At 42.8% G+C, this 27,444-nt stretch overlaps 1 protein-coding gene across 2 annotated transcripts in view; it reads left to right on the top strand.

Annotated features, from left to right (window-relative positions):
• Window positions 1-25,627, top strand: part of LOC102228186 (E3 ubiquitin-protein ligase NEURL1) — a 63,530-nt gene extending 37,903 nt beyond the window's left edge. For both annotated transcript variants that reach the window (XM_023334251.1, XM_005797628.2), the window contains exons 4-6: window positions 11,109-11,831; window positions 21,448-21,597; window positions 22,404-25,627. In XM_023334251.1, the coding sequence (XP_023190019.1) occupies window positions 11,109-11,831; window positions 21,448-21,597; window positions 22,404-22,645 (1,115 nt within the window). In that variant the 3' untranslated portion in view covers window positions 22,646-25,627. The remainder of the gene's footprint in view (window positions 1-11,108; window positions 11,832-21,447; window positions 21,598-22,403) is intronic.
• The last annotated feature ends 1,817 nt before the right edge of the window (window positions 25,628-27,444 follow it).

Below are 27,444 nucleotides of genomic sequence, written 5' to 3' on the forward strand. Positions count from 1 at the left end.
CTGGGCAGTCTGCAGAAAAGAAGGACTCCTTTTCCTCAGGGTGGGGGCATCTAAATCACATCTGCCCCCACAAACAGGGGCTTGTGCAGAGGAGTGGAGCGATACCAAAGACTGACATAGATGTACATCATCTAGAGTAGCCTCAGCCTCTTTGTGATGCTGAAAAATGAGCCACATCAGCTCTTTACATCACATTTCTGTGTGTAACACTCCATGAAACTTTCCCTTTCGCAGGAAAAGCCCTGCGGCTCTGACATTTGAGGCCATGTTCCTTAGTTTCACTCTTTTCTTCCTCAGGGACTCAAGGAGAGCTGATCTGTGCTTCAGATTTTCAAATGGAACACAAATCAAACATATTTATCAAAAAGCTCAGGAACATTTAGCTCTAACTCCTTACTGAAATAAAACTTCTTTGCATTACAGTGTTTTCCTGCTGACGCTGAAAACATTCATCAGTCTGCTCTAGTATTTGGTAATCGTAGCTCCGTAAAGTTGGATTAGATTGGAAAGCTGGATTGGGTTTCTCATGCTGTTTATTCGCTGCAGCCCTTCCATTATGTAAATTAACGGTTGGATTGTAGCTGAGCTTCCATTCAGCGAGGACAATGCAGCACACGAGCGCTCAAACACACATGGCCCCTGAAAGCCTCATCTGCCAGTTCCCATCAGCCATTTCACTCACAGCGTCTTCCTCCCATTGAAAGATGTGTTTGTTCATCCATTTTGCCTCACATTTAGAACAAAAATGATAAAAGAGTGGGGATAAAAGCCTTTCCCTTTTGAAATAGTTTTATCCACTTAAGAAAGCAGTAAGCTTCTTTCGCTGGCCAGGCATGTCAAAATGGTCCTCCAATGTGTCCCATTGCCTCTGTTCAGTGTGTTCTCTGGTTTCTGAGTTTCTGTGAAGCAGAAAGTCTGCAACTCAAAAGGCTGAATTCAGCCAAGTTTAGCAAAGGTCTGGTCATTAACCACTCATCTGATTCAGGCGTGTTGCAGGACACACTGGGTTAGAGAGGGAGGGAGGACGACCACTCGACCAACGACCAACATCAATCTGATGCATGAATGTGGTTTGAAATTGTGTTCTTGGACAGTTTTCACATTAGTGACCTGCGCATCTTGATGCTGTCGCAGTGGTGACAGAACAGCCCCAAATGGAGGAGTTCAGGTATTTTCAGGTTTTGTTCATGAACGAGAGAAACACAGAGAGGGAAAGACGATTGTTGCTGCGCATGCAGTGATGCAGCTCTGTATCGGTCTATCAAGGGAAAGAGAGATGTGAGCCGAAAGGTGAAACTTTCGACTTACTGGTCAGCATGTGTTCCTACCCTTGTCTATGGCTATGTTCACACAGCAGGCAAATGGGACCCAAATGCAACTTTCATTCAGGATGGGCCAATTCCAAACTTTCAACCCTGAAAAAATTAGATTTGTGCCACATCCTTGTTTGATTCTAATTCAGATACCTGTCCAATAGTTTCCAGAGCGCTTTGGGACCATAAACCGTTCACACCGAAGTCTGATTACAGTTGCATCAAACAGGTATTTGAACTAAAAATTATATTTGAGCAAAATAACAGTCACTGTTCTAGGCAGTGACTGAAAGAATGAGATCTGAGTGAGTTTCCTTCTCAGGCCATCTGGGTTCTGCCTTAGAGACAGAGTGAGAAGCTCGGTGCATGAAAATCTGATTGTAACATTTCTTTAGGGTCGATGGTTCATTACCTGTTCTCCTTCCTGAGGCTGATCTGAGGTCAGTACAGGAAGCAGGTGAGTGATGAATAACTCTGGGGGATGTTTCAAACATGTTTGATGTCAAAAGGCTGAAGCAGAAACTTCTCAGGAATCTTCAGAGGAATTTATTTTCTATGACAGAAGCTTGATTTAGTTCTTCCACACTTCTACAACTCGATGTTAGAGATTTCCCCCTGAGAGTGAGGACAGGGATCCATGCAGTGTGTTTATTTCCTCTGGAATCTGCTTTGCTGTGACAAGCTTGGATTCTTTACAATATATAGCCATGCTTTTAAAGGTGTCAGGTATGGGAACATCTTCGTCGCCTCGAGCATCTGGTGATTGATTATCCCCTCCCTTTAATGGCACAGCAGATATTGTGGATGTTGGCAGCAGAGTGACTGAGGCTGTCCGCCAAAGGCCTGAAATCCAACAAGCCACAAAGGTCGTTTAATATATCGCGTTCCCTCGGTTAGCTGTCACTCTCGCACTCACACACTCGTGCACACCGCAGGACTTTGCTCGACACAGGGAGCGAGGTTGAGCAACTGAGTAATTCCAGCTGTTGTGAAGCCTGCAGGACTCGGATTGTATGAGTCAGGCACAGCGGAGCTTTAATCACGAAGGGCGGCCTCTGCATGGGTCTGTCCTGGAGGACGGTGGGATGAAGGCTGATTGGAAAGCCTCCAGGCTGCAAACACCTCTCCGCCGGGCCGGCTCCAGGTGGGGAGCAGGTCTAATCCAGCTGTCACTACGACGGAGCTGGAGCAGTTAATTTAGCTCTTACCAAAACACTGCGACTGGGAGGAGAAGCAATCTCTGTCACCTATCAGAACCGCTGACGTTCAGGGGTTTGGTGGAAACATCGTAGAGCTGCACAGTGTTTTCCTCAGGGACGGATTGGATTATGTGGTAGCTCCTGACAGGAGAATAACATCTCATTAAACCATCTGAAGGCTGAAATTCACTGTCTCTCTGAAAGATTGGCAGAGTAAGTCAGTTAAGAAAGATAAAACCTTTCCTGTTTCTGAATGATGGCATCATTTCTAATCTGCTCTTAGTTGTTTAGTTGTTTGTTCCTCTCTCTGGTCACTATATTACTGTATATCACAGCCAGACTGTTGATTAAACTTCTCTCTAGCTCCCCTTGTCCTGTCTCTATGCTTAAACTGGCAGAAATTTGTGAAAAGCAGCAATTTGTAGTCATCTCAGCCATACGGACATATAGGAGGTATTGTGGTGGAACATTTGGTGGCGCTGTTTCCTTCCACAAAGAAGGTCCTGGGTTTGAATCCTGGCCAAGTCTTTCTGCTTGGTGTGCATGTTCTCCCTGAGCATGTGTAGGTTCTCTTTGGGTACTCCAGCTTCCTCTTACAGTCCAAAACCAAAACGGTGACTGTTAGGTTAACTGGTCTCTAAGTTTCCATTTTGATATGAGTGTGTGTGTGCGTTTGTTTGTAATACCTTGTGGGGGCCATTTTCCTTGCAGATACTACGTTGTGGGGACCCACTGCTCCTTGAGGGGACCGAAGCCTGTTTTTTTCCATTCAAACATCCTAAGCCATGTTTCCGGTATGCCTGTAAATCTGATGCACAAGCGACACAAGCTGCTTCTCTTGGTCCACTGGGGGTTCATTTTTTGAAAAATGAAAAGGATGCTGAAAGGATGCTGGAAAAGACTGTTGTTGTGTTCAGGTTGTGCAACTATTCAAGACTAAAATAGCATCTCAATGTTAAACATGTTGCAGCAGCACAGACGTCCCCGGCACTAATGCCAGCGTCTGCAGTCATCACTGCCATTAAAATGTTGCTTCTTTTGTCCACAATCAGTTTTTCATTAAAATGCAATTAATTGCAGTTAATTAATTACAGACCCTGCAGTTAACTCAATTCAAAATTTTAACCCTCCACTAGTTTTAAGTCAAGTGAAACAGACAGAGAATTTTAAACTTTCGGTCAGTCCGCTTGAGCTATCTGGTTCCTTCATAAACTCCTGCTGACACGAGGATTGACAGAAATCCAGCTCAGAGTGGAGAAAGCAGCCAGGATTCCCATCTTTGATTAATACGAGCTCAGTGTTTGACTTGGCAGGAACGATTCTCCCTCTTAATGGGATCACGCTTCACGCAGACAGCCAAGAGAAACATACAAAGATGAAAACATGGCTTTTTGGGGGCTTTTGGGGTGTTTTCAGGAAATGTAGAGTAGTAAAAACCTCAACACATCAAATGAATCAAATTTACCAGCTTGGTGTTTCTTGGCCTCAGAAAGATTTATGACCCAAATAACAAAGATGAGCCACCAGAATTTGTATTATTTGGCATTTGGAGTCAAATTTTAAATGATTTGAAATGACTGTTACTGTTGATGTATGCGGGTAACCATGGTTACAGTGAAGAATGTTGTGCTGTTTCCTGTTTTTCTGAATTTCTTTGTGATCTAAAGAAGCGATCCTCGGATTCACTCAGCTGTCTGATATTAGAAAGTAACCTAAACTCAATAGGAGGCACAAACAGTGTGTAAATCTTTTTGTGACAGTTCGGGAAAGAGGGTGGCCGACTGCATGCCGGTTCATAAATTACATTCTAAACTTAGACAGCCGTCCTGGTGCTGTACTGAGATGGGAATCGGAGGAACTTTGATAATCCCCAAGAGGAAAATTGATTTTCAGCAGTTGCTCCGGATGGTTGAAGTTCTAAAATTAGATTTGAAATGAAGAAATTAAACTGATTATAAAGTTTTCTAACTTGATCATCTGTGTAGATGGATCCTCCTCCAGATTGTTGGAAGTTGAGGGTGAAAAATGATGGTTTTATAACACCACAACCAGCATTTAGCTGCTCTGATTGAAAATCACTTAAACATTATAACTTTTCTTTTTTGGTAGTTTGATCATCTTTCTGTCCTACAGTGAGATGTGTCAAGGTAGATTTGTTTAAAATATAAATCTGTAAGGCCAAGAAATTTGATTACTATTAAACCACAAAGATTAGTTTAATTTAACTTCAGAAAACATGGAGCAATTTTAAAGTGAAGGTTTTTTCTATGGATTTTTTCCAGAACTTGTAAAAATCCAAATCAAGTACTGAGCAGAAAAAAATATCTAGTTATGTTCACATTCTGGCATTTTAAATATCAAAATGAAAAAAGATGTACATTTAGAAATGGTCTAATTTTAAGTGGAAGACAAGTCAATATTTTATAGTGTAAGACTTATAAAATCAATATTTAATGTTTGTTCGTTTTTCAGGAGATTTTTATATATACAGTCTATAAGGACTTAGAAAATATTAGCTGAAGTATTCAGAAAAGGGCCAGGTGCTGGTAATTCAAGCATTTAGTATGCCGAGGTATGATGTGAATGCAGAGTATCTGCAACACAAGGTTAAGTAACAATGTGACTGGGTTATTGCTGCCGTACGTCAGTAACACTTGGAAGGATTCTGTATTAGTGGTGCATGTGTGTGAGACATTCTTATAGAGCCGCCTTAAATGATCCCACATACTCGGGCGTATTGTGCCAGGTTCCATATAAGGAAGTTTAGTAGTGTTGAAATCTGTTTGGTACCAGTGGAAATGTACTGGTGACCCAAAGTACCTGTGACTTAAAGGGACGGGCCTCTTGGTACTGACCCAGACTTTATCGCTGAGTTGACTCGAATGCGAGTTTTTCCTTAAAATCCAGCCTCCAAGTTGGACCTAAACATCCAGCATAAAGATCCTTCTGAGCCCATTCCTCCCTTTCAAGCATCTCTCTCTGTCTGCTCCAGTTTTATCTCTTCAGTGCAAAATCTCCCTGGATATCCGCCTCTACCTTCTGCCTTCTCAGCTAATCCCATCTGAACACTTCCCTTCATATCTACACATTCTCATGTCATCTCCTTTCCTCTCCTATCTCGGTGAGCTCACTCTTTTCTCTGCAGACATCAGATGAAACCCTCCAGAGTCGGATAAAGAATAAACCCTGCGAAACAGGCTGGGAGCGTGAGAGAGTAAATCCCCCCGCAAACCCTCGGCCCATCTCGAACTGCAGCTCAAACCCCTGGCACGTTCCGTCTGCTCAGGCTCGCAAAGCCGCTAAAGCTACCCAGCCTCTCCCTCCGTCCAGCGTTAACTAACCTGTCCGCTGCTCCAATCAAAAACATTTAGAGCATGAGCCAGAGACTCTGTGGACTAAAACAGACACACCGCTCCACCCTGAAATCCCTGTTGTCCATGTATTTGCAGCAGATTAACCAAACAGGTGCCTAATTACTGGAATGACAAAATGCTCATAGAAAAAAACAAAACGGACTCCTTCTGATTTGTTGTGTTGTTTTTTTTTTACCCCTCCAGGGGGTCTTTTGTGGGCTCTAGTGTCCCTTATATGACAGTAGGCTGACAGGAAACGGGGAAGGAGGAAGACATGCGGCAAATGTCGTCGGGTCCGGGAATCGAACCCGCGACGGCCACGTCGAGGACTCAAGGCCTCCAAATACGGGTCGCGCTAACCACTACGCCACCACGGCACGCCCTTGTTGTGTTTTGAAGTGGAGTTGCCAGTTGAAGGAGCACACAGAGTTTCAGAAGTAGCCCCAGCATCCTCGAGTGTTTAAATTTGAAAGGGACCAATAGGAGCAAAGTGATTAAAAAGGCAGGTGCACCAACGATTAGCGGGCAGCAGCTGCTGAGGTCACACACGTGCACGCCGTGTGCACCAGCACACTCCTTTATGAGAGCCCGGTAAATGCTGCAGCCCCTTTCTGTCCTCTGAGCTGAGAAAAAGGGTTTGTTCCTCATAAAGCAAAGAGTTTCCTCGTCTCAGAAAGACAGATGAGATTTGAAACGACTTCCCTTTGAGGAAATAGACAAAGGAAAAGATGTAAAAGGGAACATAAAACCTCACAGAAAGCTTTTTGTAAAACAAAAGATGAGCGAGTGTGGGTTTCAGAGGAGCCAATGTGTCGTTTGGTGTGTGTTCACACATCCTGAGTTTGACTTAAAGCAGCGCTGACATGCAGAAAGGACAGGGAGACGATTTGTGGCTCTTGGGAGGCCGCCACTGCCTCCTTTCAACATAAATCCAGGATTGGGAATGGCAGCGCGGCCCCTCCATCACAGGATCCCTCTCTCCAACAGATATGTCATCATCGCCCATCCAGTCCCTGCTGCGAGTCCCCGAGCTCTCTGACTAACTCCAACCTATCATAATTCAATTTATGATGGAGTGACGGCATGCTCTGCAGGACTCCAATCATTCCAATCCTCTGAGGGAGGCGGAGGATTTGGCTGCAGGTGGCCTGAAAGCTTTTGCTCATCAGCAGAGGTCACTTTGAGGTTTTCTTTCCTTCTGTAAATGACTAATTTAGGAGCAATACAGCACTTTGCAGAAGTATTTATACCCCAATGTTACCATATTTTATGTTAAAACCACACATTTTATCAGGATTACTCGTGATAAACCAACTCAGATGATTGTGAAGCAGAAGGAGAAAACATTTTCCCCGTTATTCTTTATAAAAAGACTCCAGCTCTGTCTGAGTCCACACATAGTGTCTGAAAACACCAGTTTTCAAGTATTGCCACAGACAGGTATATTTTCCAGAGGAGGTAGAGATAAACAGAGCAAAATTAAACAGGATATTGTTTAACATTTAGGTTTGGACTTTGGCTAGACCGTTCTAAAACATGAATATGCTGTGATCTAAATTTCATTGTAGTTCTGGTTGTTTTGCTGAAAAGTAAACCTTCTAATCTCTATTAAAGAAAAGCATCTCCACAGCATGATGCTGCCACTGCCATCATACACCTCTGCCTCTCTGCTTAGAGGCAGAGGTGTCCAAACTTTTTCCTTGTGGACCAAAATCATCAAATTGGAAAAACTTTTAAAAAAACAATAGAAATGAAAGACATTTTTTAAAATCTTTTTTTCTACTTAACAATAAAGTTACAACATCAGAGCTCTGAGATGTTCAGAGCTTAGGATGTTGTTGAGAGGAAACGGATGAAATTCAGCCCAGTGATGCGCCGCTCGCCTCTGGGAGTGTTAGCGGCGGCTCTCTTCAGAGCTGAGAGGTGTTTAATGGTTGATTAGGAGTCTCTGGGAGCTACCCGCGCACCAAAGGTACCGTCCTCTCCATTTAAAGCCTCTCTGACTAATCTGTTAACACAATTAAAAAGCCAGAGTCCCATTAAAGATTAATCACAAAGTTTGCCGCTTTGGGTTATTAGTAGCTAACATGACGGCTAACGTGACTTTGAGGGAGCGGTGATGCTGTGGAATCTTTCCAAGTCTTAGTCGGACGGGATTTCATCCACGGCGCATAAAAATCAGAGGATCAAACGCGGAGGAGGCTGCTGTCGACTCCAGTTCAGTTTTACACATTTAAAGCATCAAGTTTGATGTGATTCACTGCCTTTTAGAGAGAACTGAGGAATCGACATGAGCTGAATATATAGACATGATTCTAGTTAAGGTGGGTTCACGTAAGCCAACATGAAAGGAATCTGTAGCTTGCATTAAATATCACTTAGCATTCAGGCTGAGTTTATCAGTTTCTTTGAAACACTGAAAGCTCTCGCTTTATGCAGAGAATGTTTAGTTGTGTGACGGAGCACTACAATACCCATAGGACTTTTCTGTAGTACCAACAAACTAAAAGGGGAATCCTGACAAAGCTAGCAAAGTTAAAGATAACTGTTAAAGCTGATAAGTGGATCTAAAATCTTTACTTTCTCCCTAAAACCCTGAAATTCAGAAAACTCGTCTTAGAAACTGAAGTCAAAAGACTGCAGTTGTTGAACATTATTTGAGTCATTTTAGAAGCAGGGCTGAGACATGAACACCTTAATTAATTATATCAATTTTAACGTGTTTAATCGGATTTTTTTCAACTTACAAAAGTTCCAAGCTGGAATATATTTGCGTGTTTCCGGTACGCCCTTAAATCCAACATTCACAAACAGCAGAGATGGATAACAAAGCTGCTTCTCTTTTCCCACTAAGGGTTAATTTGTGCTTCAAAAATGATGAGATGCTGAAAAAGACTGTTGTATAAAACTGAGTTGGCCTCTCAGTGAGTTATGCTAGCCTAAAATAGCATCTCAATGCTAAGTATGTAGCAGCAGCACAGACGCCACCAACACTGATGTCAGCGTCCACGTTTCTAAAGAAGTTCCTGACTGATCAGGTTTTTTTGAAACTCTGGAAAACTGAATGAGTAGAATAACACTTTGCACAAACCTGATGGCTTAACAACCTAAATAACAGATTAAAAACAATCTTTGTTGTTGAGATTATATTTGTTCAATAATCTAGCAGCAAAAAGGGTCTTGGAAAGGAAAACGTTGCTTATTCTGTTGATATTGTTTTCAATGAAGATGTGATTAATAACCATTAATTAATTACAGACTCTGCAATTAACTTAATTAAAATTTTAATTGAGTTCCACTTATAATTGTATTATAAGTGGGACATGATTTAGTTTTTGGGCACAGAAGGAAAAAGCTTTAAAAAGGCATAAAGTGTTGAAGATCAGTCTTTCTAAGCCTGGTTCGGGTTCTGTTGTAAATTTCTTCCATTTCAAAGGTTGTTCATGTCCTCATTACACTCAATCAGGATGAGGAGTTGCTGCTAAATTAATGACCTGATCCAATCAAGTGTCTGCCTCCACTTCATGGTTGTTCAGCAGGAGAGATTGCTGCAAAGTCAATGACATAATAAATGTGGAACAGAAATGTTTGCACCTGTACTTGTTCCGTCCTTTTCTAATTGTTCTGTTTTAACGTTAACATTTAGCATGCTAACTCAGGCCGGCAGTGTCTGGGATAGAGCTGCATTTTTAAGCTTTTGTTTGTAAAATGATCTCCATAAACCACAGATTAGTTCTGTCGAGCAGATCTTCTTTCAGGAAGCTTTTCATATCAGTCTGCCTTTGGTTTGTGTCTCAATCAGCTGCAGGACGGCATCATAAGTGGTTTCCTGTTCTGTTCTCGGCAGCCCGTCCTGCAGGCCTCGTAATGAGGCTAAGAGGTTTATCTCAGTCAGTCCCTGGTCTGATAGAGAGACTCGGTTCTGACCCGGACCGGAGGGGCTCTCCAGACCTTCAGCTGCTGTTTTTCATCCCTCGTTCACTTCCTGCAGCCACTATAATTGTCTCACTGTTTTTAAGATCTCGTTTGTTTGCTGCATCGTCATTCCCCCTGACTCTGAGTCCAACAAATACGCATGTTGTAGATAATCTGATCCCACCCAAACTATTACAGACCAAACAGGCGGCTCAGTCAGGCTAATTTTACCACCGCCAGGCTCAGGGGAGGTTAGGAAAGGCGTGTTATTTAAAGCAGCTACATCTAGAAAGTGTAAGCAACCTCTGGGCAGCTTATCAGACGAATTAGACACAGAGAACGCTGGCAGTTATTAACGGCTCTCAGCGGGGAGATCCCGGGATAGGAAGTGAAGAAAGTGAACTTGTTTGGATGCCTCAGACTTTTCATCATCAACAATACCTTTTATGTTCCTGCCATGGCTGACAGCAGTATTACAATGAACGTTTTCAGTTCAGGAACAGAGGTTGTTGGTTTCTGTTTCTTTGAGCACATTTTCAGAATTTTCACAGGAACAGTCTGTGACTTTTTCACAATTTGACCACTACAAACAGAACTTCAGTGTAGTGCACTTTAAGCATCATGAAACATGGATTTTAACATCTTCAGCAAGTTAACAATCTCAGAAGAGTTTCATGCATTTGCATTTAGGCCTGAATAAAATCCAGTACAACCAACCGTCCTCAAAAGTCCCCTCTGTGGTTTTCCACTGCAGGAAAATGGGTCCTTTGCTTAGATAAAACTAAGCATGAAACATGGTGATGGCAGCATCAGGCTGTGGGAATGCTGTCCAGCAGGTAAAAGGAAGCTGGTCAGAGTTAATGGGTTGATCAATGGGGCTAAAGACAAGATGATGCTGGAAGAAAACCTGTTAGATGTTTTAACAGTGGAGGGAAATGCTAAATAGGTGTTTTCAGAAGAGGAATGGAAAGAAATGTTGGTAAAACTGGTGGAAAGACCATAAAAAACTTACAGCTTTAATGGCAGCAAACAATGGCTCTACACTGAAGACAAATGGACTTCACACGTTTCAGATATTCATTTGCAACTCATTTCCTTCCAGTTGACAGTTATTCTCCACTCTGGTTGTGAATGTAAAAATACGTTCGCAACAATCTGTCAAAAATGAGAAATTCTCTGCATGCAGCTGATGCATGTAGGATGAAGTCCGTGTTGGTGCCAGTGTGGTTGAGATTCAGCAGACCAGAGTGCTGCAGGCCTCAGCAGGCTGCTAATCAGCGTTTAGCTGCTGCTCTCCCTCACGCTGTGTTCCTGTTTCTGTCCTGCAGACAGTGAGATCGTTCCTCCGGACTGTCTGCGCCCACGCTCCTTCACCACGGTGCGCTCCTCCTCCCTGCGCCGCGAGGCCGACGACTCCCGCCTCTCCGTCAGCCTGTGCGATCTCAACCTGCAGCAGGAGGACCGAGGCCCCGCCCACTCTCACCGCCACACGCTGCACCTGGCCTCGGCGTCCTCCTCCTCCACCTGCCCCATTCCCCAGAATTCCCTGAACTCGCAGCAGTCCTCCCTGCTGCCGTCGGCCCTGGAGAGCGACCTGCACTTCCACCAGCTGCGCGGCGCCCACATCAAGACGCTGGACGAGCAGACAGTGGCCCGGTCTGAGCATGCCCGGGAGGAACGGACGCTGGTCTTCACCAACCGGCCCCTGCGCACCGGAGAGACCGTCTTCATCAAGGTCACCAAGTCCAGCCCGGTGCGCTCGGGCTCGCTGTCGTACGGTGTGACCTCCTGCGACCCAGCGGTGCTGCGCCCCAGCGACCTGCCTTACAATCCTGAGGCTCTGGTGGACAGGAAGGAGTTCTGGGCCGTGTGCCGTGTGCCGACGCCTCTGCAGAGCAGCGACATCCTGGGCTTCCTGGTCAACCAGGAAGGGGAAGTCATCCTCAGCCACAACGGCACCAACGTGGGGATGCAGGTGTGCGTGGACAACTCACGCCCCCTCTGGATGTTCTTCGGCCTGCACGGAGCTGTGACGCAGCTGAGGATTCTGGGTAAGTACTAGAACCACCAACGGTTTACAAATTAATGACGAGTAAATGAATCAACAGAACCAGGGGTCTTTCTGCATGGAGTCTGCATGTTCTCCCGGTAGTGTGTGGTTTTCTCTGGGTACTCTGGCAGAAACATGACTGATAAGTTAATTGATCTCACTAAACTGCACTTCTGTGTGAGTGTGTGGATGTGTGTGGTTGTTTGTCATGGACATAAAAATATCAATATTGGTGAACAGAAGAAAACAGTTAATAAAATTTCAGATAATGGTACAAAAATTACAAGTTGTCCTGCTATTATGCAGCTGGCCTCGTCTTAAGAACAGAATGTATCGTTTCATTGCTGGTAATTCGATCAGTTTCTATCATAGAATCTCCTCTGCTTCAGTAACAAACTGCAGAAATACTGTGCAAAAACATGAGATAGTAAGGAATAAAATATCTTTATTATATTAAGCAAATATTTCAAACAGAGAACAAAATTCTAATCTACAAATAAATCTAAACACTGGAAACAGTTGCACTCATCTTTATCAGCTGGTTTTGTCTCCCTAACAGGGAAATGGACAGTTTTTCTCCTCCATTCCAGGCTTCCTCTGTGGATTATTCCACTTTGGAGGAATAATTGATGTGGGAAATAACCGAGCCTTTAGCTGTGGGACGCGTCCCGGGTCATGAGCTCAAAGATCAATGTATCGATCTCATCTGGCCCGGCGCTGAGCTGATGAGACCTCCATCCTTAATTCATTTACTCGCCCTGCTAGTTGAAATGGATTCCTGCTTAGTGCAGAATGCTCCACCGGCACACCAGCTCAGGAACTCAGGGGTCAAAGGTGAACTAGCGTGCTCTGTTACTGTTTGCCACAATGTTTACAGCAGAGGTCTTTAGGAGGGAAGGATGTGAGTAGATTCAGAGAAGAGTAGAGCTCTGTCCTGACCTGGAAAAACAGATGTTAGGCAAGGTGAGGCGGCTTGAGGTCTCGTTTATCTGGACCTTTTGCTTTTCAGAGGTTTAAATGATTTCAGTGATGATGAGGAGGATGGGAGGACACCTCTGCATCCGACATCCGTACAACAAACAGATTGTATCCAAATCTGCAAAATTATTGTATAAGTGTCATGCAGCTTTTGTTAAAAGGTAAAACATCCGACAGCAGAAGTGTTTGGTTGCAGAGGAACTAAAACCGCATCCTGCTTTCCTCTGGTGACGGAGGAAAAGGAAGCAGCGCTTCAAAAGGTTCAGAGCTACAGATTTTACTGTAAGGAACCCAGGAGAGATGGATTGTGTCTTTTAAAGAGGATATGAATGGATTTCATATTAACTCAGGGCGTCCTCTTTAGGCTCCTTATCTCAGCCATACTTTTCATTAAAAATAGCAGCTGAAGTTTAAGCTGCAGAACGTCAAACTTCACCTGCCTGATTTGACATTTTGACGCTGATGACGGTTTTCATGAAATCACAGTTTAATCTAATGATTTCTTTTAGATTTTGCAATAGAATAGTTATCTTAATGATGTCACAGTTAAGCTTTATTGGTCCTGGAACTGACTCTGCATTTCCCTGCAGAACACTGCTAAACACTGTGATTTTTCACACAGTGGGACAGGTGTTGATGTTTAACAATGTGATTTATTTCCTCACATTAAACCCATCCATGTAAAACATTTTCATCAATAAACCAACATGCATGGGAACACAGTGTGACGCTGTAAAACTATGTCAGCTGTAATAACTCAGAGATTTACTTTGATGTTTTAAAATAAAAGTTCTATTTGACGTATGTAGGACTGTTATGTTGCTCTTTGGGATTTAAACATTTTGCCCTGTTTCTTCTTACTGTGAACTGTTGTAGTGTCCGCTGTGTTCACCCCCACCTGAGCCCCTCTCCCCCAACATCAGCTGACAACAAAGCAACAGACGAGGCTGTCGATAAGTCACAGCCAGCTCCAGTAAAGCCGCGTCTTGTTGACAGAGATCAATTCAGCGAATGCCAGAGCAGCAGACTGCCGGCCGTTATGGACCTTAATGTCGCCATGACTCTCTGATCGCTGGCTGTGCTCACATTCATTCCTCTTTCTGTTGTTTTTCCAATCAGGTCCAAAAGTCCCAGCGAGAACACTCTGTGATACTTCACAGCTAAATGAGTGTTTGGCTGGAGTTCAGCTGACCACCTGGTCGCCTGTGTGTTTCTAATAGTCATTTACGGAAAACAAAAAGCCCTGGCAGGGCAACAGAACCGGAACCGCAGAACAATGAGAGAGCCGAGGCACGTCTCCTTATCAGCTCCCATCTTTGGAAATCCCAGTGAAGTGTGACTCTTCTTTACCTTTCAGCTGCTTCGAATTAGGAAGCGACTCTTATCTGGCTGCTACAGCTCCTTATCTGCTGATTTGCTCTGAGCGGCTGCGCCGCGGGTTGGGCTGAACCGGTTGGAGTGAGGGATGTGTCCCAGTGGGTCTGCGGTGCTTCCAGATGGAGTGATACAGCAGAGAGCAGAGTAATGGAGCTCTGATAGGAACAGAACCTCATGGGGGGGGGGCGCTGCACCGGCTGGGGGAGATAAATACCCTCCAAAAACCCCCATTTAAAAACCTAATAACCTTTAGTAAAATAAATGCTTAGAACTAGATAGAAATACAACTAGAAAGAGTATTATCGTCTTTGTTGTTGTTGATTGTTGCTGGATTTAAATGAAGATTTAAAGAAGAGCTTTGGAGAAGCAAAGGGCTGAAGTTTCAGAACCAGGTTCAGAATCCAGCCAGTGACATTATTTCAGAGCAAATTCATTTCAAATTTCATCAGAGATACATAAACTGTGTTGTCTGTTGGTTCTCAGATCTCAAACTTCACTTCACTGTCCATTAGGTTGGTCCAGCTGGCCTTCTTACCAAGTGGTTTAACTTTGGTGTCTGCAGAACAGAGAATCACCAAAACAAAAAGTAAGAAATTAGGCTCTCAAAGCTTTCAAATAAAGTTTGAATCAACTTGAATTAAACGCTGTTTAATTTGAACCTTCGATAAGGTCATAACTCGGCTCAGGAAGGGAAGATTTCACAGCTTTTGACAGATATTTTATTTGACATGAAATCAAATTGTTTTCCCAGCAGAAGCACTGAATGACCAGCTGACCTTTGTACAGTCCAACACTCCGTCCGCAGGCGGTTCAGCCTGACGAGCTTAACGTGACAGAATCGGTTTACAGAGACTCGTCGCCCGCAGGTTTCAAATTATTTCTGGTTCCCAGAAATCTCTTCTGAGGGGGACTGGACCAAAACGAGCAGAAAGCAGGGCAGAACCTTCAGATGCTGAGCGGACTCGGCCCCGCTGGCGCTGAAACAGAACGCTCAGCCACTGACCCACTTCGCTGGTTTTATGGATCCTATTAAAATGTCAACACGCTGGTGCTGAAGTGAAGCGGCTCGCTCGCTGCAGCTGCCGTTCCTCTCTGATCCCAGCCTCTCTTCCCGTCTTTTTCCACACCGTTTGCTCATTTTTATTCATGTCTGCACACTGTACAGGTCACGACAAAACAGGAGCTGGTAGAACTCACCGCTGAATTAAAGCTTTAGTTATTTTTTTCCATGCGAAGTTCTACTAAGATGTTCTGAGCAGTTCATATCTTGTGTTTGGAGAATTTAATTGAGTGAGAAATCTAAAGAACCTACTGCACTAAAATGTGAGCAAATATGTTTTCAAAGTCTGTGCATTTATTTACAGTCAGGAATAATATATGTATAAATTCCCATCACTTTCTGCATTATTTACTGCAGGTTTAAGGTTTGGGTGGTTTGTGTGCAACCACCCATTGGTGCAGAGAAATCCTTCACCGTTCAGCCTCAGTCTGCGTGTTTAAATGTAAAATGTTCCTGGAAAAATGAATTAACGCATTTTCTTCTTTTAAATGCTGATCAATTCAGCATTTCAAACCGCTGTTCTTTCTGCTGTTTTTTTGTTTTTTTCCCCAAAATACAGTAATACACAGTAAGCACATGGGTGCAGCCTATGAAAGGGATAGTAGCATGTGTTTTTGGATGACCAAATATGCCAAAATAATATAAAAAGAAATGCAAACTATGTTGTTTTTGTCGTCATTTGGAGCCCAAATCCAAATTAGGTGATAAAATTGATCAACAATTTAACAACAGAAATCCTTTGGCCTTTACAGGAGGGGTTTCAATTATACTGTTCATAATGTGGTTCCTTAACCTGCGAGAATCCCGGGGTTCAAAGGTCAGAAAGGGTTACATTTTGTAAAGTAATAGTATTGCTCTATCAAAGTTGATACTTCTGAATAAGGCCAACAGTAGGAAGTTGGTTTATGTTGATGTTTTGCTGTAACATGAGATGTTTAACTGACCATTTTGACAGAATAAAGTGACACAAACTTTAGAAATGCATTGAAAGCTTAAAAACAGGAAATTCATTTCTGGTTTTTATAAACAATATTTCTTGTTTTGTTTGCCTTTCTGGCCCTGATTTCTAAGCTGATCTGGTCTTGGCTTCACATTGACGTTGAGACAAACAGTTCAGGGATGAATGACCGTCTCCTCCCAGCAGAGCGGCCTCTTTGTCTCTAACGATAGGATCTTCTGCAGAGACAGAAGGAGAACATTAACATTTTATGCACTGGGGTTATTCATGACCTTAACCTTCCAACTACTGAGTAGTTTTTCTTTCCTCTGTCCCAAACGGGCTTTATGGGTTCCTCATAACAGGAGCTTCTGTTTTCACATGAAGAGTTGTTTCTTCTAGGAAGGTCCATCGAGTTTCACACTAACAAAAACTATTTAAAGGACTTCTTTCAGTTCTCTCCTTCCGGTTTTGGTTTATTTATTCCATTTGCAAGCAGAATATTCCTCTTTTCATCCGTGCTGTTGTAGTCGGACGGTTGCCGGGTCCATCCCTGCTGGGTGGACCCGGCAGCAGGGATGTGGCCTCGGCCGGCCTCTCACAGCTGTTCGGGACGGGATCAGGGCCGATCCTGCATCAGCTGCCCTTCAGGGGCAGCGTTCTCCCGCTTGCCCCCAAGTGGGGATTAACAGGCAAACGGAGGGAAATGCAGCAGGTCGAGCGAGCGCCAATCAGCTGATGATGTAAGGTGACGCAGTCGCACCGTGTTGGTTCCCAACTTCTGCTCTACAGCTGGAAGTCAGTTCTCTGTGAAACAGCTGGACAGTTTTCACATCTTCATCCTCTTCCTTCTATGTTGTTCAACACTGAGACAAGTTCACTTTTAAAAGTTCAGTTATAGTTTCATTATAACTGTAGTAAATGTCATGTTAAACAACTTCCCTTAAAACATGGTAGTGTGGACAGAAAGATATCTAAATACTTTGAAATTCCACATTTTACTAAAATGCTCGAGTTAAAAGCTCGATGTCTGTCAGTTTTCTTCTAATAGGGAAAACTAAAATATTTATCTATGCACTATAGACTATTATTGTGAAGATGAAGGAGTTCATTGGGCCTTTTGATGTTTTGGCTAAATCTAATGATAGAAAACCATTTTCTTCAGGTTCTGTGTTTTGGATCGTCTGGACCATTGAGATGCACTCTACATGTCTAACCAAGACCAACGGCGCCCACAGAATTTTAGTATATGAAAAATGAAATATCATGCTACTCTATGCAGACCCTCTGTCTGCAGTGAGGAAGAAGATCCAGCTGATGGTCACCTAGAAAACTTTCTGCCTAACTCCAGTTGTAATTATGTGTGAAACTTTCTTCTCCAGATTTTCAGTTGATTCTATAAATAAACATAAAACTCACTGTGGCTAATGCACCTTACACATATGCACTGTATGAAACGGGAATGCATCAAATGGATGTATATGCTCCATGTTTCATGAAATGTAAATATTTTCTTCATAAACGCTCCTTGAAGCTCCAGCAGGTTTGGAGCTGTGGACCCGGTCAGTGACACGGACAAAAAATGTTTCTAACTTTATGTTAAAGAAAAATCTGATGCTGCGATTCACCACAGGTTCCCTCCACATCATCCTGTCCATCACATCTGATTCCAAAGTTGCCATGGTTACTGGAGTATCAAACAAGACTGCCTCCCTCTGGAAATAGAGCTGAAGTGCAGCAGTGAGAAAATCTTAACCTCTGGAGGCTTTTAAAGGTCAGCGTTGGTCTGAAACGTTGTAAATTTTATTATCCCTCCATCAGGCGTTCAGGTGCCTCCGTGTGTTGATAGAGGAGGCGGGGACGCTGCTCCTCCTGACAGAATCCTTCCCTGCTTGTCTTATAAAACACTCCAAACTGCAGCACAGTGACACTTGTATACACTGCAGTTGGCACCAGAGGGCTTGAGAGGACCAGGCTGATCTCCCACCCCACACACACACACACACACACACACCCCACTGGCATGCAAACGAAAGAGATGCCATATCTCAACCCGAGCCCCGTCCATCACGCCACATCAACCATCAAACAGATCCTGATTTAGATCCACAAGCTGCAGGGACAGAAATACTGACCTGGCTCCAAGAGGACATTAACTCCATCGTAGGGGTGTGTGTGTGTGTGTGTGTGTGTGTGTGTGTGTGTGTGTGTGTGTGTGTGTGTGTGTGTGTGTGTGTGTGTGTGTGTGCGTGTGTGTGTGTGTGTGTGTCTGTGATGCCTCTGTTCAGATTGATCCATCTGCAGAATACTGTGAGTTTTGATCTGATGTTTTTATGTTACCCATCCAGAGGAACCAGGACACCTTCAAACATGCATCAACAGCAAGTCCAAAGAAAACAGAGCAGTCTCTGATTATGTACCTAAAATGCACACAGCAGCTGATTTCCAATGTTAATCTGAGGTTTTTGACAGGGAGCTTCAGGGAGGGTAATTAAAGTAATCTGTACTTATGTGGCGAAGCAGCAAAGTGTTTGATGGGAACGCTTTGTGGATGATTAGATGCTCACTTTGCATCGTCTGATTTGCATTTAAATGCATGAAGCAGATTCTGTTTTCCAGCCTTGCTGTGATTGGAAGACGGCGTAAATATCAGAGCAGAGAGAGATAAGTGATTTGTGGCGCTATCTGGGGTAGTTTATTGTTTAAATTAAATTCTTTGTTTGTTTATTAGACGACTTGGAGAAGAATAAAAGTCCAAACGGCCATTTAACAAATAACGCCCCCTCTGGCTGACGCTAATGTTCGTTTTAACACATCTGCTGAACAAGAGCGATAGTAGGAGACGTTTACAGCTGCTGCGGGAACATTAAGAGCTGGAAAAGAAGCAAACTGAAGATTTATCAGAATGCACTTTGACTTGTTGCCTCAGGTTAATTCCAGCCAAACTAACGAAGCAGCAGAAGTTTAATAAGTCCTTCTAACCCTAACAGGATTCACCAAGCTGGGTCCTTTTAATACCTCCTGGTTTCTGCTTTAAGTAAAAATAAAGTGTCTTCGTCTTGCATGGAAACAGGCATCTTCAAATGAAAACAAAATGGAGAAGATGGAGAAAAATGCGCAAGCAAAAATAAAAATAGATGAGGAAAAAATGCTTAAATAAATGACATAAGTGGAAATAATCCATTAAAAATGAGAAAATGTTTGTGTAAAATTAAAAATCTAAATAAATAAAAGCAGCAAACATCTGTAATTGTTTTTGATTCTTATTGGTTTGGTGAAATATGAAAACAGTGAATGTGAACAAAGGTAAACAGTCATTCTGGGATCAGATTCCAAACAGTCCATGGTGACAACGACACCTAACAACTTCTACCGGGTTATTTTAGAGCAGCAATGTTTCGGCTCTTACATCCTAGTTGTCATTCCGTCGCCTCCTGGCTTTCCAAACATCACTGGCATTCCAGCATGTGTTCCCTATGCTTGTACCTGGAATTCTCCATTTGTCTATGTGTAAAATAAAATGAGCGCGGAGGCTGGACGACTCCTGACTGCGCCTGTTCCTCTTTACAGTGATAAATGTGTTGGAATTTCTTTTCTTTCTGCTTTCATGGCTGCAATGCTTCGACTGCTGGGAAAATGTAAATACTGCTTTTGTTCAGGATCCGTGCTGCTTCAGAACTTCAAAACTTCATGCAGAAAGACCAAAGAGCCTCGCTGCTGCAAAGAACAGCACTGCTCACTGCACCTTAGATATGGAAAAATAATTCATCAGCTCATTAGAAATGTTGTGCTAAAATATAGAATTAATGTCCAAAGTAATTAAGATGAATTAATTGTTCACAGAAGCTGTGAGTTTGGTGCTGTACAATGTTCATGTCTAATAAAGCAAAGGTAGAAAGATAACCGGCGATGAACGTGGAGAAGCATGAGGCGCGTTTGTAGAGTTATACAGGCAACAGTTAACAGCAATAATTAGAGTTATTTAGCCTGTCATTAGATAATAAATGTGGTTATAGTCATATTTTCACCATGGTGTATATTATTTTATAAAGCTCTCATTTTCAAATTAAATATGTATCAAGAAAGCAAAAATATTTAGCGTACAAACTACATATCTAGGCCCAAACTAAATATTTAGTTTGGCTAAATGTTTAACCGGTCCGTCGTGGTGAAGAGAGAGCTGAGCCAAAAAGCGAGGCTCTCGATTTACCGGTCGATCTACGTTCCCACCCTCATCTATGGTCATGAGCTTTGGGTCATGACCGAAAGAACGAGATCGCGGATACAAGCGGCCGAAATGGGTTTTCTCCGTAGGGTGGCTGGGCTCTCCCTTAGAGATAGGGTGAGAAGCTCAGTCATCCGGGAGGGACTCAGAGTAGAGCCGCTGCTTCTTCACATCGAGAGGAGCCAGTTGAGGCTCGGGCATCTGGTCAGGATGCCTCCTGGACGCCTCCCTGGTGAGGTGTTCCGGGCACGTCCCACCGGGAGGAGGCCCCGGGGAAGACCCAGGACACGCTGGAGGGACTATGTCTCTCGGCTGGCCTGGGAACGCCTCGGGATTCCCCCGGAGGAGCTAGAAGAAGTGGCTGGGGAGAGGGAAGTCTGGGCCTCCCTTCTGAAGCTGCTACCCCCGCGACCCGACCTCGGATAAGCGGAAGAAGATGGATGGATGGATGGATAAATGTTTAACTTGCTAACTAAATATTCAGTTTGAAGTGAGATGTGTAGTTTGCTAATGAAATATTTAATTTTGAACATGTTGAGAATATGACTTTAAAAAACAAATCCCCATTTTATATGACAAGCTAAATAACCCAAATTATTGTTGTTAATTTGCTGTTAATTTTTGACTGTGTAACTTTACAAATGGAAGCCAATAGAAGCAACTGTTGGTGTGCATCAATCTGGGAAGGGTTGTAAGAGCAAAGTGTCGCCACCTCAAACTAACAGTCAACACGGTTCTGTTGGGTTGTTTGACGCAGGCAGGACCTGAACATGAACCCGACTGTAAATGACATTTATTACCACCAATTACATTCAGCTCTATTTATTGTTTCTGTATTTTATTAGTATTTAGCCATTAAAGGTTGAACACACCTTTAGTTTTTCTTTATTAGATTTTAACCCAGACTGCCTGTCCTCCTCCAGAACTATTCATTACTGTCCTGGTGAAAACGGTTTTGGTTTCCAGTGGACACAACCAATCAAAGACAGATTTCCTCCATCTAAAGGAATTCATCCTGTTTCTCTGTTTCACTCGGCTAGGCTCCACTCACGCCGGGGACCCACGGGCCACGTCCAACCCCGGCTCGCCCTCCTCCTCCCCACACACGCCCAGCGCCCTGGGGAGCGGCATCTCCGATCCGGTCCTGAACGGAGGCTTGTGTTCGGCCGCCTACTGCAGCTCAGCAGGAGGTAGGTCGGCCCAGACGGGTCGCTGCTTTGCTTTTCCCCAGCCGGGGAATCAGCTGCCCCAGAGGAGGACATGGAAATGTGTTTTTGAGATGAAGAGATTTGATTCCACTGCAGTTTCAGAGCGTCACCATTTCAGGAAAATGTTTGATCTGTGTCGTTTGTCACATGACGCTTATTCACTGACAGATTCACATCTAATTCCCTTTCAGTGCCTGATTTACGCTTTCATGCTATTTTTGTTGTTCCTTCCAGTAACCACTAGATGTCCCAACAGAACCCAAAGCAAAGGAAAACAGGACTGTGAGAAAAGAAAAGAAAATCTGCTGTGTTTACATGCCCTTAAACTTTAATACATGATGAAGCAAAAATCAAATCATTAGTATTTTCTATAGAGGATTTATTAACAAATTTTTCCATGTTTGTAAAATAAGAGATAAGATAAGATAAATCTGTATTGTCATTGTCACAAGGACAACAAAATTCAAAAGGTGCCATCAGTCGGTGCACATGCCCAAAAACAAAAAATAACTGTCTCACAATTCACACACAACGCAAGAATCAACAAACAACTGGCAAAAAAAAGAAAAATAAGAACAGCCACATTCTCACATACGTGAAGTTGAATTAAAATTCTCACACATAATTTTCCATTGATGTCAATCAAAATTTGAATCAAGTTAATTGCAGGGTCTGTAACTAATTAATCGCAGTCATAATAGAAAAATAGGAAATAATAGAAAACTACATGACAACAAAATATGAGGATATTTCATGACGATGTTTCTTCCTTTGTGCTGTTGCTGCAGGAACGACGCCCAGCTCCCCGGTCAGCCTCCCCAAATCCCCCACGTTCCCGTCGGGCCGGGGCCCCTGGGCCGACGAGTGCTCCATCTGCTATGAGAACGCCGTGGACTCGGTCATCTACACCTGCGGACACATGTGTCTCTGCTACGCCTGCGGCCTCAAGCTGAAGAAGATGTCCAACGCCTGCTGTCCCATCTGCAGGAGACAGATCAAAGACATCATCAAGACGTATCGCAGCACATAAAGAGCGCCTCAGTCTGACCAACAGTCACAGTCGGTGACGTTCAGGGACTTTGTTCTCCTCCTCTGGAATTGGAGAAAGTTTGAAGCTGAACTCATCTCGTCTTGGAGCCTTTAGCTGTGATTTGGGCCTGTTTGTGCCGAAGCTACCGACTCAGTTTGGGGCTGAATGTGTTGACGGCTCCTCCAGATGTTGACTGACGCTCTGCTTGGTGAAGCACGCCTGCTGCACGTCATCCTCAGTACGTCACAACTTGTGTCTGTGTGATACTGGGTGCAGCTCGGCTGCTTTACCGTGATATTTGGTGTTAGAGAAGCCCAGCGGTGCTGAGTCTCCAGTAGGATTGTAACCTCTCTTTTACTCGTATAATCTAACGTACCTTGATGGTAGTTTTATTTCAAATTGTCGGTAGCTCTATTGTCGTGCTAGCTAGCTGCTTGTTCTGCAGTGTGGTGTGTCGCACTGAAATCAGAATTTATTGAGACCCATCTGCTGAAACAATCTCAAACCTGCAAACTCTGCAGCTCTGATTTCTTACAGAAAACACAAACAGTCATTTGGTTACTCCTCAGGACCAGCTGCCATTTATGAATACAATTTTATCCAAATTCTACCTACAAAGTTCTGCCTGACACACTGTGAGTGTTGAATATAAAGAATCCTCCCCATCCCAAGAGTTAAAGGATTGTTGCCATCAGCCTCCTGCCTTAACGCACAGAACCTGTTCTGTGTTCCAAAAACCCCTGATGGAGAACCAAACGATGCTGCTGTGTGGCTCAGACTGCCACAGCTGTTCACTCAGAGGAGAAACAAAAAGCACACGAAGTCTAACTATTTTTGTAGAAACCCATTTTCCTTATTGAATATTTTAGATGTAAGATACACTTTGTGACAAATGTTTCATCAGCAGCAGAGATCCTTTACTGAAAGTTTAGTGGAAGGACAAAAGAAAAGTTCAAATTGATTATTTCTTTAAATGACTTATAGCCCTGAATTTTTTTTGTATATAATTTATATTTATTGTAAAAAGAAAATGTAGTAATAATTCCAAGGTTTACCAGCTCAGGAAACAAATGATCATCCATTCTGTAGAAAGTCTTAAATCTGCATAAAAACAACCTCCCACCAAAATGGAAATGTTGTGTGTAGATGGAAAGAAGGAAAGCTGTTGATCAGATGCAGTCACGAACTCTTCCAAAAAACTGGAACTTTTGTTGCTCTGGAGTTTTTACAGATTTTTAGAACAAAGGATGGAAAAACGTCAGCTCTGAAAATCAGCTGGTGAGTTTAGAACGGCTGTAAGATCATCTCCAAACTGTTTCATTCTACAGAGAGAAACATTTTTCAAGTGGATGACGTTCAGGGCAGCTGCCAATCTTCCCAGGAGTGGACATCCCGGTGTCCACCCCGAGACAGTCCAAAGGTCAAAGAAATGACAAAATATCGAAGGGCGCCAGCTCAGTCAGCAGCTCAAGCTTCATAACAGGACAATTAAAAAAAGCCAAGCATGTCATGGCTGGAGCAGCGGAAGGAAAGACGTGTGGAACAATGTCCTCTGGACGGATGAGACAAAAGCAGAGATGTCATGAACTCCTGTGCATTTAAAAGTGTTCTGGACTCAAACTGAGGCTGACACTCCATCCAAACTGGGAATCAAGGTGTTACAATGACCTAGTCAAAGTCCAGACCTCCACCTGATGCAGTGCTGTAGTGAGACCTTAAGAGAGATGTGCAGAAGTTACGTCAAAGTGGTTCTGCCAGCTGTTAGATCATCTGTGATCATCACACACAGCTTTTAAATTTTGGTTCACCTTTTCTCCTCCAGCCGACCATAATGTGGTAGAGGTCAAAGGTCATCTGGGACCAGAAGATTAGAAGTTCTAGCATGTAAGATGGTAGAAGTGAGAGGACGGGCTGTGCTGTGAACGTAGACCTGCTCACGGCGGCCATGTTTCGGTTTGGTTTTGTAGATAATGAATTAGCGGCTCTGAGTTTTGCCGGGACGTTTCACTCGCCCTCCTCCGACGGTCTGGTTTGAATTCGCTACTGCTTTAAGAGATAACCCAACATTTGAATGTTAATTTATAAGTTTAACGAAATGTATTCACTTAAACTGAGGAAAAAGAACCAACTTTTTGTGTTTTTATTTTTATATTTGCTCCTAAGATTTCTCCTTGTTTTCTTCTTTATTGAAACCATGAGATCAGAAATGTGTTTGTTTGTACCTGATGCTGTGGAGAGACGTTTGCAGTACAATCAAAACCCGATTTCAGGTGTTTGCTGTAATTTATGGTGTTTATTTAGCCGCATTAGGGACCCTCACTCCCCGCCTCTGTGTTTATAGCACTTATTATATCAGTGTATAGTTATGGAATTGTCACTTTATGAGGCTACTGATTGTAATCTTGTAAGTGTTTAGGCCAGCGTTGCTCTCTCCTTATTCTGTGCAGACCAAATCAAAAAGCTGCCCTCTGCTTGTTACTTTTTTGGAATAAATCCCCAACTTGCAGTCTGTCTGTCAGACATTGACCTGTAAAAGATTTTATACTTTCAGTGTGATGCTGTTTTTCTTATCCTTCATGCACAGAACTCAAGACGCTCCTTGAATGTTATGAACCTGTAATGTAATATTTATTTGTCCATCACTGACGTGTGGACTGCTTTGGTTCATGTGTGTTTGCTTTTTTTCCCTGCATCTATTCGATGTTTATGGAGCTCGGTTTAGTCACACAGCTGCACATTTACACTTTCTTTAAATTTCGCCGTCACGCCTGAGATGAAACCCTCCTTTTGTTCAACCAGAGTGAACATTGGGACCAAACGAACTTCAGAGTGGAACGCTGCTGGCGTTCCTGCAGAAAGCTGAAAAACTATGTATATGCGCTCTGCTTGGTGACACAGAAATCTGTATTTTGTTTCCTTTTCATTTAAAGCGGCAGTGTGAGTTGGATGATTGCGGTTAATAAACTTTCCAGATGTGTTTGAGCCAAACGTTTTTGACTCATTATTAAAATACTGTCAGTAGAAAGTAACATTCATCAGTTTCTCTTTCATTCTGTGCTTGTAGTTTGGCATGGCAGAGGGGAAGTGAATAAAATAATAAATTTTTTCATTTAGCGCTTTAGCCTTTTGGCTAACTTTGAAAACACTTAGCGCACTTAGCTTCTCCTAAATTAATTTTTCCAGATACATTTTAAAACTCTGAGTTACTTGACTGTTTTGTAAACTTTCAGTTGAATAAAGTTCGACATAGTTAGACGTATATATTCATGCCTTTATTTTGAAGGGGGAGAAGACGGTCTCTATTTTAAATCACTTTATTTCAAACAAACAAACAAAACCAAAATAGGACATGGACAGCAGAGAACAAGATATAAACATAAATTCAGTAACTAAGAGCTTCATAAAACCACGTACGTTAAATTGGTGCTTGAGGATCTTAGTCTTTCCAGAGCAGATGTGACATAGTTAATGTTGTCATTACTTCCAAGTTTGGGTTCATGTGTAATGGGTGAAACAGCGCCCCCTCCTGGTGGTTGGCAGTGATAAATATACATCTCGTTGCCAGTTCATGAGAGATGGGCGTGAGGTAGGTTCACTGAGTTTAACGCTCTGGTAAAATGTTATGTTAGCTTTATGCTAACATAAAATGCTATGCCTCGTAAGGTGCTGTACCCGCTGTGATGAACCTGATTCCTGATCAGTTATTCTGTTCCATACAGATAAAAATCATTTCATCTCATCCTGTTTCCTGGCCCTTATTCACACAAGCAGAATTGAGTTGAACTGAGCAAGAACCCGATCACGATTACCGAGGTTACACAGATATCATTTGAATTTAAGATAGCGCTTTAATATTAGCTTCCGCTAAATTCAATGTCTGTGCTTTAGTGTTAGCACAGCTAACGTTTATGATTAGTGCTTTAGGGTTAGCACAACTAACTTTTTTGTAAATCATTCCGCCACTGGCCAAATGTTGTCATTGTATTCCTGTCTGTCTCTGACCTCTGACCCCAGCCCAGAGGTCGGGTTGTGAAAGCTCAGCTAAAGGCGTTCTGAAGTTTTCTACCTCCTACACAAAGGAACTGACTGAGGATTATGAAGATGAGTTATAACAAGAAAAGAAAGTGTGAGCGCACTTACCATCGTTCATCTGAGCATTCACATCTCTGCCACAGATCATCATCTCTGCATGTTAACATCCAACATTATGAGCTTTTTAGAATAAAACAAGAAAAGAGCCGCTTGCAAAAGAATTTCATTCCAAATGTCAGAGCGGATATCGACCCTGAAACTTTATTCACATGGAAACCGCCGTCATTTTATAGGCTGGAGAAAGAGCGCCCCCAACTGGAAATGTTTAGGTATTTCACCCTGTTGGTTTGGATCGGGGGCCAACAACCTTTACAGCTCAGTCATTTTTACTTTTAGCACGATAAAAGAAAAATAGGTAAAGCCACAAAATCTGCATGAATCTTCAAAACAATATGGATTATTTTTTTCATAATAGTAACGAAGATATTTGTAAACGTTGTTGTTTTTGGTTTAATATATTTTCTTCTGTGGGATATACATTTTTATAGAATTTTTTTTAAAGCAGTTTTCAACCTATTGTCAAAACAAAAACATAACTTTATATATAAAATGTTAATATTGCTTACCCTTTTAGGAATTATTTGAGGAAATGTGCATCATAGCATGAAATCACCTAATTTTTTATGGTTTTTGTCAAAGTTAGCCATGTGGCTCAGAAGCTGTAGGTTGCAGATTCCTGCTTGGATGAATCATTTGAATTTGCTATC

This window comes from Xiphophorus maculatus, chromosome 5 (assembly GCF_002775205.1).
Source record: "Xiphophorus maculatus strain JP 163 A chromosome 5, X_maculatus-5.0-male, whole genome shotgun sequence".
Lineage (NCBI taxonomy): Eukaryota > Metazoa > Chordata > Actinopteri > Cyprinodontiformes > Poeciliidae > Xiphophorus > Xiphophorus maculatus.